Source organism: Bos grunniens, chromosome 6 (assembly GCF_055505025.1).
Source record: "Bos grunniens cultivar Pamir isolate PY7600 chromosome 6, Bosgru_T2T1.0, whole genome shotgun sequence".
Classification (NCBI taxonomy): Eukaryota; Metazoa; Chordata; class Mammalia; order Artiodactyla; family Bovidae; genus Bos; species Bos grunniens.
The window spans coordinates 29,044,258-29,060,903 of NC_141170.1; the positions used below are offsets into that span (position 1 = coordinate 29,044,258).

Here is a 16,646-nt window from a genome sequence, read left to right on the forward strand (position 1 = left end):
CTGGTTCATTCCCATGGAGGAGGGCATTACAACCCACTCCAGTCTTCTTGCCTGGAGAATCCCCACGGACAGAGAAGCCTGGTGGGCTGCAGTCCATGGAGTTGCAAGGAGTCAGACATAACTGAGCGACTAAGCACAGCACATAGCATATTAAGAACTGATAAATGCCTGACCTCACAATAATCTGAAATGTGGACTCAAAAGTGGGAAAAAGAGCAAAACTTTGTTTCAGGAGTGACTCCAAAGTAGGTTTAGCAGCCAAAGAAATAATAAGCAACAACATTTACTGAGCACTTTAAATATCAGCTCCTATGATTCAGGGACTGTTATGATTTAATTCTTCAGAAGAAACAGCCCAGGTTTAAAGGTGTTTGACCTTTTGTCCAAAATCATATAGCTAGGAAGTAGCACAGCCACAGTTCAAATACAGGGCTATCTGATTCTACAGTCTGGAGTCTTCATTACACATTCAAATAGGAATTGAGTCATTTATGTTTTCTAATAATTGATTTTTCATAATAACAAGTAGCTATTGGATATTATAGTGGTTACTGAATAGATGAAATGTTTCTATTTTTCAAATTTATTATAATAATGTAACTCTACTTTAATAAGAGACTTTTGCATATACAAGAGAGAAATGAATTAGAAAATACATTCTTTGTGAATGTGCTTAGATATTAATATTTACACTCAGAGAATGAGTAATTGTTCAATCCCGTTTACTAGTTTTTCTTTGTTTGCATGGAATTTCCTTCTTTTATTATATTTCCAACTTAAAAGAGATTAAGTGCTACTGATTTTTTCAAAAATATCATGTCAAGCATTTTACACCTTTTTACATATATTATTTCACTTTTTCTGTATAATAAGTGTGTGAGTTAAATTTTTCATCTTCAGAAATGAGAAAACAACCACTAAACTGATCAATGCTATTTAGATTTCTACCACAGTACAGCTTTAATATTGCTTTAATTTTAAGTTAAACAGAATTAGAGAATTAAACTTCCACTTAATTGAAGAATCAAGAGTTCAGAATACATTTTAGCATACTGTGCCCTCTGGTGGGCATGTCGTCACCATTATGACTTACTTTGCTGGTTGTCACTGTTTTTAAAAATAAAAGAATGTTTCAGAAATATGATTGTTCTGTAGATAAATTTAAAAGCCAAATAATCCTACCTGGGAATTTTTTTTTAGCTGTCAGGATGTCTTACAGACTTAATTTCTACAACTGCAGTTAAAACATTTACCTTCTATAAATAATACAAAAGCAATGTTTGAGATGGTTGGCTTCTTCCCTAGACTGAAGATGGTAAGCTAATTGTTGAAGGAATGTTGGACATTTTCTGGGGAGTAAAACGGCCTATCCAACTGAAAATACAAGATGAGAAACAAATCCCTTCTTTCAGTGTGCTGGAGTCACCGGAAGCTTTTTCCAAAAGGTGAGCTAGCTTTTATGGTTTTACTTCCTTAGAAAATGATCATAATTATCTTTCTTGTGCACACTCTTGAAGATGAAAGCTCTGAAGCTTATATCCAATCTCATTTAATCCCCCAGCAACTCTAGAACATAGGTGTTCAGAAACCAGGACTCTGAGAGGTTAGGTAGTTTGTGCAAGATACCCAGTTACCATCCAGCAGAGCTGGACTAGACCTCAGGTCTGTGGGCACCAGAGTCTGTGCCCTTGACCTCTCTGCTGTAGTCCTTCTCTTCTGGGATCCTTCATTCTTTCACTAGAATAGATAAGAGATAGAGGCAAGATTTCATTCAGTTCAGTTCAGTTCAGTTCAGTCACTCAGTCATGTCTGACTCTTTGCGACCTCATGAATCGCAGCACACCAGGCCTCCCTGTCCATCACCAACTCCCAGAGTTCACTCAGACTCATGTCCATCAAGTCAGTGATGCCATCCAGCCATCTCATCCTCTGTCATCCCCTTCTCCTCCTGCCCCCAATCCCTCCCAGCATCAGAGTCTTTTCCAATGAGTCAACTCTTCGCATGAGGTGGCCAAAGTACTGGAGTTTCAGCTTTAGCATCAGTCCTTCCAATGAACACCCAGGACTGATCTCCTTTAGGATGGACTGGTTGGATCTCCTTGCAGTCCAAGGGACTCTCAAGAGTCTTCTCCAACACCACAGTTCAAAAGCATCAATTCTTCAGCACTCAGCTTTCTTCACAGTCCAACTTTCACATCCATACATGACCACTGGAAAAACCATGGCCTTGACTAGAGGGACCTTTGTTGGCAAAGTAATTCATTAGCCCTGTGCTTATCAGCAAAAAGAAGGATGAAATTTAAATTTCCCCTTTTCATGGAACAAAGGGCTTTTCCTGCTTTCTGGAAACGAGACTTATGTTCCATCTGATTGCTGCATCCCGTTAAACAGGATCAGGACAAAGTACAGGTGAAGTACAATACATGCACAAAACAGCTCCCTGTGCAGGTTTATGTGACTGTGAAAGGTTGCTGCTGAATCACGCGAAGACGCCGGGATCCTTGGCCTCCGGAGGAGAAGAATTCAATCCGGGGCCAGAGACAAGGCTTGATCACTCAGAGCTTTTGTGTAATAAAGTTTTATTAAAGTATAAAGGAGATAGAGAAAGCTTCTGACATAGACATCAGAAGGGGGTAGAAAGAGAACCCGCTTGCTAGTGTTAGCAATGGAGTTATATACTCTTCAATGAATCAAAAGAATGTCTGGAGGTTGTAAAGACCTCACCAGACCTACTCCCATAATTTACATTTTAAGATAACAGGATTAGCCAGAAGGTTTAATCCAGAGACTGTCCTCAGGCAGGATACATAATCCTAAAGAATGTAGAGGGATAAAAAAGTTTGTCCTTTTTTCCTCCTTGAGAATTCTAGACCCCTCTCTCCTTGGGGACCCCTAGACTTCTTATCAACCTGCCTAGGAAATGACTCTCTCAACTGTACCTTGAAGACATAAGTAGAGTTGATAGATATTTTCATTATCCTTTACAATGTTTAGACTTCCCTGGTAGCTCAGACAGTAAAGAATTTGCCTGCAATACAGGGGACTCAAGTTCTATCCCCGTGTTGGGAAGATCTTCTGGCGAAGGGAATGGCAACCCACTCCAGTATTCTTGCCTGGAGAAAATCATGTCAGAGGAGCCTGGCAGGCTACAGTCTTTGGGGTCACAAAGAGTTGGATACAACTGACCAACTAACACACATATAGATCTTGTTTTCTTCTTCCCTCCCTCCCTTTTTACCTTCATTTTCAATCATTGGCTTTCTAATGCATCTTTCTTTTATATATTCATGGAGATATCAATCCTTCTCTTCATCCACCTTTCCATGCATAACTAGATGAGCTGGAGTTCCAACAGGACAGAGGATGGAGAGAGAGCAGCCAGGACCTTTTCCTCAATCTGACCTTTGGCCATAACCAAGGTGATACCATATCACCTTCAGGGAAGCCCTACTTTTCCCTTGGAGAAACACAGAAGTCCCACAAGTTGCACCTTGCCAGCCTTTCTCAAATGTTATCATAATTCTGAACATTTGGTAATTGCCCACACATGTCATGTAGTCTCTTACTTCCCTGACTCTGCCTAGAAGCCTACCTGCTTCTCAATATCCACTTGCTAGACTCTTCCACCAGTCTTTTAAGATTCAGGTCGGTAACATTTTCTCCAGAAAGCCTTTTCTGACCCTTCGATCTGTAGTAGGTGCACTGACAACTTTTCTATGTCACTTTCAGAGCCCACTGTTAATTGAATTTTCATATACCTGCCTCCCCCTCTAGTCTATGAGCTCCTCATGGGTAAGGAGCATGCCTTACTCATCTTTAGCCCCATGCTCAGCAGTGAGCCAGCACAAAGACGGGACTCAAAATATAGTATTGAATAAAACCCTCAGAATCCTGGTGGTTAAATACTTCTGCTCTGCTGTGTGAGCTTTCTCTCCATCTACCACTTATGATTAGTGTTCCATCCAAGCTATCAAAGGACAAAGAGTCTAGCACTTATGAAACAGCAGAAGGGAAACCACAGACTTAGGCAATCTGATGAAATCCTATATCCTTCACCTTCAGGTACTAAGTGATTAATGGGCTGGTGGTTCTAAATGACTAGGAACATCATTTAAAAGTAGAAATTACCCTGGGTCCTACTTTTAGGAAACTATACAAGATATGAATTTGGCAAAATTAGCCATCATTCTTCATATTGCCTAAGAACTCATTGCAAAGTTCTCCGAGCAGTCAGCTCTGTTCGATGTGTTTTAATTAGTTGAATCATGAAAAGTTAATTAGTATGAGACATTATGGGGAGATGTCAAGGAAATGCAGTAAGCTACCTAAATTATCACATTAAGCTATCATGATTTTGAATGTGTATCCCAAGATATATTTTTTTAATTTTCCGAATTAAAATTCAAAACACTTATTCCTAGAAACCCTGAACTTGAGAATGAGTTTCAAGAGCCCAAGTAGACAAGGTATATTAATGCCTTTCAATATTCTATGGAAGATTATAAATTAATATTCTCATGAGTTGCCTTCCATAAAATCCATTTGCCTTTTTTGTTATTTATCAGAATAATGCTGTGAACCAAAGATAAATTATCTCCTTTAGGGACTTCCCTGGAAGTCTGGTGGTTAAGACTCTGAGCTTCCAATGCAGGGGGCATGGTTCAATCCCTGGCTGGGGAACTAAGATCCCATATGCTGTGTGGCATGACCAGAAAAAAAAAAATCTATCTCTTTTTGTTTCAAGTTGAGAAAGACCACCCTTGAAAACTTTGCTTGCTCTTTACCACAGTAATGAGACTTACTGGGAGAATATTTGAAGTGCATATTTGCAGGATATCATATTTTTCTGGTGAGTAAAAATTGTCAGAAAATGACCCCACTCCTGTCCCACAAAAGAGCAAGATTAGATTCACTTGATTCAATTGTGATTAATTATCCAAGAAGCCTTTGTGGGAACCAGCTGAACAGTTAGCCAGAATGTGCAGCACAATTTGGAATAACTGTTCCTTGACCTCTTGTTCCCTAGTGGGATGCAGTCCCACCTAAAGTATTATGTGTGCATGAGTGCTAAGTCACTCAGTTGTGTCCAACTCTTTGTGACCCTATGGACCATAGCCCACCAGGCTTCTCTGTCCATGGGATTCTCCAGGCAAGAATACTGGAGTGCATTGCCATGCCCTCCTCCAGGGGATCTTCCTGACCCAGGGATCAAACCCGTGTCTCTTAAGTTTCTTCCATTTGCAGGCAGGAATGGCAATCCACTGCAGTACTATTGCCTGGATAATCCCATGGACAGACAAGCCTGGTAGGCTACAGTCCATGGGGTTGCAAAGACTCAGACAGGACTGAGCGACTTCACTTTCACTTTCTTTACCACTAGCGCCACCTGGGAAGTCCCTAAAGTATTATACTTTGTTTCAATTCAGTTCTAGACACCCTCACTCTGATTGCCATCCTTTCAGGCCAGTTCAGTTCAGTTCAGTAGCTCAGTTGTGTCCTACTATTTGCAACCCCATGAGTCGCAGCACGCCAGGCCTCCCTGTCCATCACCAACTCCCGGAGTTCACTCAGACTCATGTCCATCGAGTCGGTGATGCCATCCAGCCATCTCATCCTCTGTCTTCCCCTTTTCCTCCTGCCCCCAATCCCTCCCAGCAACAGAGTCTTTTCCAATGAGTCAACTCTTCGCATGAGGTGGCCAGAGTACTGGAGTTTCAGCTTCAGCATCATTCCTTCCAAAGAACACCCAGGACTGATCTCCTTTAGGATGGACTGGTTGGATCTCCTTGCAGTCCAAGGGACTCTCAAGAGTCTTCTCCAACACCACAGTTCAAAAGCATCAATTCTTCGGCACTCAGCTTTCTTCACAGTCCAACTCTCACATCCATACATGACTACTGGAAAAACCATAGCCTTGACTAGACAGACCTTTGTTGGCAAAGTAATGTCTCTGCTTTTGAATATGCTATCTAGGTTGGTCCTAACTTTCCTTCCAAGGAGTAAGTGTCTTTTAATATCATGGCTGCAGTCACCATCTGCAGTGATTTTGGAGCCCAAAAAAATAAAGTCTGACACTGTTTTCACTGTTTCCCTATCTATTTCCCATGAAGTGATGGGACCAGATGCCATGATCTTTGTTTTCTGAATGTTGAGCTTTAAGCCAACTTTTTTACTCTCCTCTTTCACTTTCATCAAGAGGCTCTTTAGTTCCTCTTCACTTTCTGCCATCAGAGTGGTATCATCTGCATATCTGAGGTTATTGATATTTCTCCTGGCAGTCTTGATTCCAGCTTGTGCTTCATGCAGCCCAGCGTTTCTCATGATGTACTCTGCATGTAAGTTAAATAAGCAGGGTGATAATATACAGCCTTGACCTACTACTTTTCCTATTTGGAACCATTCTGTTGTTCCATGTCCAGTTCTAACTGTTGCTTCCTGACCTGCATATAGGTTTCTCAAGAGGCAGGTCAGGTGGTCTGGTATTGCCATCTCTTTCAGAATTTTCCACAGTTTACTTTGATCCACACAGTCAAAGCCTTTGGCATAGTCAATAAAACAGAAACAGATGTTTTTCTGGAACTCTCTTGCTTTTTTGATGATCCAGCAGATGTTGGCAATTTGATCTCTGGTTCCTCTGCCTTTTCTAAAACCAGCTTGAACATCTGGAAGTTCACGGTTCACGTATTGCTGAAGCCTTCTTTGCTGCTGCTGCTGCTAAGCTGCTAAGTCGCTTCAGTCGTGTCCGACTCTGTGGGACCCCATAGACGGCAGCCCACCAGGGTCCCCCGTCCCTGGGATTCTCCAGGCAAGAACACTGGAGTGGGCTGCCATTTCCTTCTCCAATGCATGAAAGTGAAAAGTGAAAGTGAAGTCGCTTCAGTCGTGTCCGACCCTTAGTGACCCCATGGACTGCAGCCTACCAGGCTCCTGTGTCCATGGGATTTTCCAGGCAAGAGTACTGGAGTGGGTTGCCATTAAATTTTGAGCCTTGAATGAAATTGTGTAAGGAAATGGACTATCACTACTCACTGCCTAAGAATTTTTATTGCTCCCTTTCCCATACTGGACTTGTGCGGGCAGAACTTACACCTCTGTTCGCTCAGGTTCACAGACTTAATATCTCCAGCGGTTGGATGTGGTACAAAAGACGTGGAAGTTGTGTACTCAGCTGCAGGAAGGGCTATAATCTTTTCTTTCAACTCACCTTTGGAGAGAATCAAGCTATTTTGTTTACATTATCTTTGAAATGAGTCACACTGAATCAGCTTAATGCGAGTGGTAACAGTTTAAAAATAAATCAGTTTGAGCTGTGACCACTTGTGATCCTTTATGGAAACACTTTGTGGGCAGTGCTTTGATATCTATAACTGGTCCAAGTATTTTGTTTTGGAAATTTTTTGTAAAAGCAACCTTACTGAGGTTATGTTGGCTGGCACCGGTTTCCCTTTCTGTTTTCAATGTCTTTCCAAAGTCTGCTGTGACATGCTTTGTTCAAGTCATGGCAGAATGGCATAAAGAGCAGAAACTGGACAGATGTCCATTTGAATAACATCAATAGTGTTTTTCCTTTCTTACCATGTGGGTAGAGGAGTGACCACCTTCAATTTGTCTATCAAATGTTGACCTCCTTTTTATTTTGCAGCTCATGAGAATACTTCCCCGCAGTTTAAATTTTCTAATGGTATATATCCTGAAACTTGGTTGGAATAAGGCTGACATGCCCATGCTTGGGCAACTTAAACTATTTGATGTTACATAAAGTTCCACCAGTTTTCTTTAGAACACTCTGGGTCACTGCATTCAAGCTTGGTCGTGTGCACACATGTATATGGAGACACTTCCAATTACATAGTCCAGAGCTGAAAAGGGGTAGGCTGGGGGGTGGTAATTTGGGGGTGGAGGTGCTTGTTTTTGCTAAGATGGTAAGGAAGAAAAGGGGCCGAACACTGGCTATATTAAGCCATGTTTGTTCCTCTACATTTGTGTGACATCACTGAGCTGAGAGAAGGTGAGGACAGGCGTCAAGTTGGGCAGGACTACCAAGAATTTATAGCACATCACTGGTCTGGCATGCTTGGGCTCTCTCGTCTTCCCCCATGGGAGACAGCATTGGGTTGCTTTGACTTTTTAGTTTCTCTTTTCACTGTTATTCTGTTTTTTTTCCATGATTAACCCACTCCACTATTCTCGCCCGGAGAATTCCATAGGCAGAGGAGCCTGGCAGGGGGTCTCAAAGAATCGGACACAACTGAGTGACTAACACTTTCCCTTTCAACACTCTTTCTATGATAATCACATCTGCCTTTTTAAATTAATCTTCTATACATTGATAATTTTGTCTATCAAAAGAATAACTAGAAAAGGGAACCTTCCTATACTGCTGGTGGGAATGTAAATTGGTACAGCCACTATGGAGGACAGTATGGAGGTTCCTTAAAAAACTAAAAATAGAGCCTCTGTATGATCCTGCAATCCCACTTCTGAGCATATATCTGGAAAAGATGAAAACAATAATTTGAAAAGATGCATGCACCCCAGTGTTCAGAGCAACACTATTTACAATAGCCAAGACCTGGAAGCAACCTAAATGTCCATTGACGAATGAATAAAGAAGATGTAGTATATATATACATACAATGGAATATTATTCAGCCATAACAAGAAAGAAATAATTTCACTTACAGCAACATGGATGGACTTGAAGAATATCACACTGCATGAAGTCAAAGGCAAACATCACAAATATCATTTACATGTGAAATCTTAAAAATGATGCAAGTGAAGTCATTTCCAGAACAGAAACAGACGCATAAAACAAACTTATGGCTACCAAATGGAATAGTGCAGGGAGGGATAAATTAGGAGTTGGGATTAACAGATACACACTATTGCATGTAAAATAGATAAACAAGGACCTACCAAATAGCACAGGGAATTATATTCATATCATCTAACAACCTATAATGGAAAAGAATCTGAGAAAGAAATATATATACATATACATACATATATCTTAACCACTTTGCTGTACACTTAAAACATTGTAAATCAACTATGCTGCTGCTGCTGCTACTAAGTCGCTTCAGTTGTGCCCGACCCTGTGCGACCCCATAGACGGTAGCCCACCAGGCTCTGCCGTCCCTGGGATTCTCCAGGCAAGAACACTGGAGTGGGTTGCCATTTCCTTCTCCAGTGCATGAAAGTGAAAAGTGAAAGTGAAGTCGCTATACTTCAACTTAAAAAAAGTAAAAGGAAGAATAACTAGGGTCTGAGTCAGGGCTGGAATTGTTCTCGTTTGAGTTAAAGTTACTAAGTAAAGTTTTTGAACTTCTAGGACATTTGTTTTGACTGGCTATATCCTGGATGGTAGAGCTTAATGGAAAATTAATAAATCAGTATATTAGGATTATCTTATCTATGTCACAAGGCTATTATTGTGAGACTTGATATAGAAGTTGTAAAAGACTCCAAAGGAATTCAAAGGTCACAGAAGAAAAGGATCATGTTTATTCATATTTAGCACCATTAGTATGAATAAGCACGTTGTGTTGTTGTTGCTACCAGTGACATGTGGGTAGAATTAATGTCACAAACTCCCTGCGGGTTAATATTTTTTGGCCATAAGGAAAACAGACATTGGAAGAGACTCTTAGTAAGAGCTAAGACTAGTCCCAGATATGATAGTTATCTACTAACCTAGAGAGATCTAGGAATACCTTGGATCCCTAATGGCTCCAGACCCAGCATGAAATACATATAGATGATGGGGACTGTGATGAGGATGACAATAAAGATTAAGCCAACCACGGTTGTTTTTTTAACACATATTTTGAGTTCTTACTGTGTGTTGGGCACTTTTTCAAGGGTTTTACATAAATTAACTCTTTCATCTTCTCAACAGTCCTATCCTACCTCACTCTATGTTCATCCCCATTTTACAGGTGAGAACACTAATGCACAGAGAAAATAAGTAACTTATTTAAAGCCAGGAAGAAAATAAAAAATGAGCCTTGGTCCAACTGGTAAAGATAAGCAGTTGCCCAGTTTCATTTTTTCTGGGCATTAGAATGCATTGAAAATTAATAGTACACTTTATAAATCATTACGTCCCAGAAAAGGAGTCTTTCCCAGAGATTTTCCTGCTTTATAAATTGAATTCTTTGTAGTGCTCAAGGGTCTTTAAGATAGGTTTTGTATCTTATTATACTGGAATCACTTTACCTTAAAATGCTTTGAATGCAATGGGAGCTCAATGCAAGTTAGAATAAACACTTTTGTATCTAAATTCACTGAAGAGCATAGTGAGGTATCTGTATAAGAATGGATTCTGTTGGTTTCTACATATTCCGTACATTTTACAGAATCTATATAATTGCGTGTTTCAGTATGTAACTAAAATATTGTGTCAAAACATGCTAAGAATCAGTACAAGAATTAATTAAAATGTATGTTGACTACTCTGGTATAGATATTGTTTTAATAATATAAAGATTGTTATAATTTAGGCTGGTGTGTCTACCCACAGAGGCCCATGGTCCTGTATTAATACTGTAAATCTGGAAACTATGATAGGCCCTTTGATGAATATAATTGATATCACTTACACAATTTATTACTTTTCAGGGGAATGACACGCTGGGGACAATTTGATGATCTTTATCGCATTAGTGACTTGGACAGGGATCAGATTCCAGTGACTGGAGGAACAGGTTCCCAGGAAGGTCAGTATCAAACTCTTATTATGAGGAGACTCTTTTAGCTAATACAATGCATGAATCCTAAATGTTTTTCTAAAATATAACATTTTATATACCATTACTTATTAAACTCTTATTTTATATTTAAAAAATATATCTTAGGAGCATACCAACTTAAGTCACTACAGTGCTCATATAATGTTTAAGAACCTTACTTTGCTATATAAAAGCATTATTTTAAAAAAATGTATTAAGTCACTTAGCTTTATTAGATAAGGGAGAATGAATGGTTTGAATAAAGTTTTTCATACATAAAATTGTTCAGTATTTCCCCCCAAGGATTAGGATCATTTATAACACTCAGTAGTTTTTTATGTTAAGACCAAGCCCTTCAGGTTGAATTCTACATCTTTTGAGAAGCTAAACATTTTAGTTAATACTTAATATGACATGGCTTCTCAGAGGCAGATATGCTGGGTTTGTTATATTTGATAGAGTTGTTTTAAGCCTTTATATGGCTGAGTTGCTCTGCTGTGTACCTGAAACGATCACAACATTGTTAATCGGCTATATTCCAATATAAAATAACAAGTTTAAAAAAAGAGAGAAATCTCCTAAAACATCCAATGAGTTCATATCAAATTTGACAAACCAAGGGAAAATGCCAGCTCCTATGACTTGTGACATCAGTAATCATAACAACAATGATATAATACTATTAGTTTTCTGTCATTTACTGAGACAGGCATGATATTTTGTATTTTACATGGATTTTCATTTTTATATGGTATATAGAGATCCAAGGAGGAGCTGATGACTGAGACTGGAGTGGGGTTCACATTTCTGGAATGGTGATATTACCAAGCTGATTTCAGACTGAACAAGGGTATCATGCTGGTATTATCTTCATGAAGCTACCAGCAACTTCCAATGTGTAACTAATTTTTTTCAAAGCATTCTCAATTCATCCCCTCTACTGTCCTTTAACAACTCATATTCTACAACAAACATGATGCTCCTACCAGGACTTCCTTAGTTTTGTCCTATGGCCTTTTGGCATCTTTTATATGAGGATCCTTATATTAATAATTAATCCATTGACAACACTCATTTCAACACAGGGGAATCCCAATATCTTGACACTAATAAAAATCTATTTGTATTTAGCACCAGTGCTAGAGAAAGATGAAACATCACTTGCTTATACTCTAACTACAATTAAATTAAAATTCCAAGGTAAAATGGAACACAAGTGTCACCAGATGTCCCTATTCTTAAACAAGATCATTGCTATTTTCTGTTTAAAAGAATTTTAGTTCATTGCTTAGCCACATAATTACTTATTAATACTAATCCATCCATGATGCAAAGAGATGAGCAGCTAAATTATATGGGTTTATAACCTTTATTCTTCCCAGACTATTTATCTTATCACAGTAGCACTCTGAAGCCTCATGCAAACGAAGAGCCTGAATCTCCATTACTCTATAGAACTATGAGTGAAGCCACCCTGGTGAGGAAAAGGATGACGCCTCTGACGATGGACAGAAAAGACAGACAGAAGCATAGGGCCTCTATTAATGGACACTTTTACAACCATGAAGTGAGTTACAATTCCATTAATGTCATTTGAAAGAATGCTGTCTATTGTGCTAACAATACCACTGAATTGAATTTACAATTCAAACTTACAATACTATCAGATATACTACTGCTATTATTACTGGGTACTGTCTGTTTATTTGGCATGAAATTGTTTTGCTGGCTTATCTCATTACTCACTAAAACATAACTATATGAAGTAGATACTATTATTTCCCCTATTTTACATATGAGTTAACTGAGGTTCACAGTTGTTGTTCAGTCACCAGTCACCAGTCCACCTCTTTGCAACCCCATGGACTGCAGTACTCCAGGTTTCCCTGTCCTTCACCATCTCCCAGAGTTTGCTCAAATTCATGTTTACTGAGTCAGTGATGCCATCCAACCATCTTATCCTCTGTCATCCCCTTCTCCTCCTGCCTTCAATCTTTCTCATCATCAGGGTCTTTTCCAATGAGTTGGCTCTTCACATCAGATGGCCAAAGTGTTGGAGCTTCAGCATCAGCCCTTCCAATGAATATTCATGGTGATTTCAGGATTGATTGACTGCTTTGATCACCTCGGATTCACAGAAATTCACAGAGGTTACACAATTTGTCACAGGTCACACTGCTTTTAAGTACCAACTCTGAACTCAAATCCAGCTTTGTCTGATGCCAGAACCCAAGTTCTTAACCAGCATGATTGGTCAGCCCTAAGTGGCAGACCCTGTGATACACACTGGAGATATACAGATGGCTCAGCTAGTGCCTATGTCAGCATGGAGCTCAGCGCTTGGGCAAAGAAACCAATACATCCATAAATGCCATTAGAATCATGTAAGTGCTACAAAAGATATTGGTTCAAAGTACATTCAAACATTAAATTTGAAATAAAAGGATCAAGTCAGCTATAGCCCTGTTTATTCTGATCAGTTAAATTTCTAATTCCAGGTCTTACACATATAATATACATATCACTTTTTACACAAGTGCAATTATAGTTTCAGAGAAGGCAATGGCACCCCACTTCAGTACTCTTGCCTGGAAAATCCCATGGACCGAGGAGCCTGGTGGGCTGCAGTCCATGAGGTCGCTAAGAGTCGGACATGACTGAGGGACTTCACTTTCACTCTTCACTTTCATGCATTGGAGAAGGAAATTGCAACCTACTCCAGTATTCTTGCCTGGAGAATCCCAGGGACAGGGGAGCCTGATGGGCTGCCGTCTATGGGGTGGCACAGAGTCGGACATGACTGAAGCGACTTAGCAGCAGTATCAATTATAGTTTATATAATTTGTATTCTGATTTTTTCACTTAATATGTGTTGAACTTATATGTGCCTTTATGTAATATTTATAAGATATTTAACTTGGCTGAAGGTAGGAAATAGATCATTTTTTTCTAGAACTCAAATTTTTTATGTCATGTATTTTAGCAATCATTCATCCATTCATTTAATAAATACTTTAAAACCACTCTATGTGAGGCACCATTTTAAGCTCTTTCATACAAAATATTAATTCATTCATCATAAGCTTTTTCCTTAGAAGGCTTTCTACCTTTTTCCTTCTTCCTCCCTTAGAAGGCTATCCATATGTCTCTTTGGAGACTGGTGGGGAGAAATCTGCCTTGTGAATTTTTGGTTCAAATTAGAGATTTTTCTGTCTCAAGAATTTCCTCCCTGGCCAAAACATAGTTTTGACAGTCCCCTACAGATACGCAACTCCCTATAGGCCTGGTTTCTTCTCTTCAGAATTATGCTGTATGTCATCAGCACATGTAGGGTGGTTTGTGTTAAGAAAGGCTGTGAAAGCCACGTGTTTCCAAATGAGCAGCTTCCAGATTAGTTCGCAGTACTAAGAATGAAATTGGCACTAGGTTGGCAGCACAGCATCATAATTAAAATTCTTGGTCTTTGCAATTTGATGACTTGATTGCAAATTCTTGCTGAGCAAATGAAAAATCTCAATCTCTTAGCTTTCATCCTTCCTTCTTTACAAGGCTGTTCATGGGATTAAGTGGAATGAGATAAATTTAGCACTTAGCATAGTGTCTGCACAAAAGAAGAACTCAGTTTACATTAGTGTCATTGCTGTTGATTGAAAGAGATCAAGTGAAACTAAAGATATTTCATACAAATGTCATTCACTACAGTATAATAACTAGCAGAAAATGAAACCCCAAAACCCAAAGCACCCTATCAATGGGTATGCAATGATGGGCATCTAGGAATTTAAGTTGAAATAGTTGTAAGATATGTTTTTATATCATGAAAGCTCTTGATAATGCCAATATTGAATAACACACTTATTAGAGGCTTAGATTGTGATACATAGTCCCAAGGGAATACGTTCCAAGACCCCCAGTGGATGCCTCAAACCAAGGATAGTACTGAATTCTATATATACTATGTTCTTTCCTATACATACATACCTATGATAAAGGTTAACTTATAAATTAGGTAAAATAAGAGATTGTTGTTACAACAATATTTAACAATAAAGTAGAATAATTATAATAATATAGTGTAAAAATGTTATGTGGATGTGGTCTTTTCCTCCCTCTCTTTCAAAATATCTTGCAGTACTGTATTCAATTTTATAAGGGCAGGAGATGATAAAATGCCTATGATGTGATAAGATAAAGTGAGGTAAATGACATAGGCATTGTGATGCAGCATTAGGCTACTAATGACCTTCTGATAATATATCAGAAGGAGGATCCTGGACCATCAGGCTGTGATGAAGTTGATAGATGTCTGTCAGAAGCAGACATTGTCAGTGGTTGGGGATATTGGCAGGGTGGAGTAGGATGGTGCAAGATTTCATCATGCTACTCAGAATGGCTTCCCTGGTGGCTCAGATGGTAAAGAATCTGCTTGAAATGCAGGAGATCCAGGTTCAATCACTGGGTCAGGAAGATCCCCTAGAGAAGGGAACAGCAACCTACTCCAGTATTCTTGCCTGGAGAATCCCATGGACAGAGGACCCTGGTGGGCTACAGTCCATGGAATTGCAGAGTTGGACACTACTGAGCAACTAACACTTTCAACACACTTTCTGATTGCCACACAGGGACTTCCCTGGCAGTCCAGTGCTTAAGACTTCGCCTTCCATTGCAGGGGGTGTGGGTTTGATCCCTAGTCAAGTATCTAAGATCCCACATGCCTGCGGCAAAAAAAAAAACAAAACAGAAAACAGAAACAATATTGTAACAAAGTCAATAAAGACTTTAAAAGTGGTCCATATTAAAAAAAAAAAAAAAAAACTTAAAAAAAAAAAAAGAACGGCACACAATTTAAAATGTGTGAATTATTTCTGGAATTTTCCATTTAATTTTTTCATCTCTCTCAGGATTTTATTTTAAAATAGGAATAAAATTATGAGTAAAAAATGTATGGTTATATGTTTCTTATAGTTTTTATGGTGCATTACTAATCCCCAAGAGAGATGTATCAGATTTATTGGATCATGGCAGCTGTTTACCAAATTTTATCTAAAGGGCTGACTATTGATTAGAGCAACTTGTGAGAAACATTGTTCTAAATGGTCAATTAGCAGCACTTTTACCCAAATCCTCAGTTGAGATTTATGCTAAATCACATGAAATTGCCAACACTGGACCACTTCTGACCAACTGAAAAGGAATGATTTCATATGGTTCAAATAAAAACAATTTAGAACAATTACTCCCAAACAGGAGGGAATTTTGAAATCTTAAATTACAGTAAAGAATAGGATGATTATCTAATGAAAATATTTCAAATATTCTCAAACGACGCTTTACCTAACTTACTCTAGAAACAATATAAAGCTGCTTAAAGGCATACATAGTACTCAACAACCAAAACAAAGAAAGTAAAAATAAGAAAGCAAAATTTTAAACTCATGATCTTGGATTTTTTGTGCAAAGGAAGGCCAGATTCAAGAGACAGACTCTTGTTAGTTTGTCACATATGTCCTTAAAATTACAAAAATCTTTTTTTTTTTCTTCTAGACGTCAATTTTCACTCCAGCCTTTGGATCAGAAACTAAGGTCAGAGTAAACAGTAATATGAGAACTGAAGAAGTAATAAAGCAAATTCTCCAAAAATTTAAGGTAATCTTTATCAGTGAACTGAACTATAAATATCTTGTGTATAATTTAATTGTAAACACATAAATGGATTTTTCTGAAAAAGACATAAAAGCATGTATATCTAAATTAAATATTCAGTTCCAAAAAATTCTTTCCTATGTATAGTTGACTCTTGAAAAACACCTGTTTGAACACCATGGGTCTATTTAAATATGGATTTTTTGTTAACTTTTTATTTTGTATTGGGATATAGCCAAGTAACAATGTTGTGATAGTTTCAGGTAAACA

General features: G+C 38.6%; 1 protein-coding gene across 27 annotated transcripts in view; it reads left to right on the forward strand.

Annotated features, from left to right (window-relative positions):
• Positions 1–16,646, forward strand: part of RASSF6 (Ras association domain family member 6) — a 71,639-nt gene that overhangs the window by 46,402 nt on the left and 8,591 nt on the right. For 12 of the 27 annotated variants that reach the window (XM_086407602.1, XM_086407599.1, XM_086407603.1 and 9 more), the window contains 3 exons: positions 10,624–10,721; positions 12,116–12,300; positions 16,278–16,379. In XM_086407602.1, coding sequence (XP_086263728.1) covers positions 10,624–10,721; positions 12,116–12,300; positions 16,278–16,379 — 385 coding nt within the window. Of the gene's footprint in view, positions 1–1,305; positions 1,446–10,623; positions 10,722–12,115; positions 12,301–16,277; positions 16,380–16,646 lie in introns of all 27 variants that reach the window. The other 15 variants (XM_086407591.1, XM_086407592.1, XM_086407587.1 and 12 more) reach the window with 3 other exon arrangements.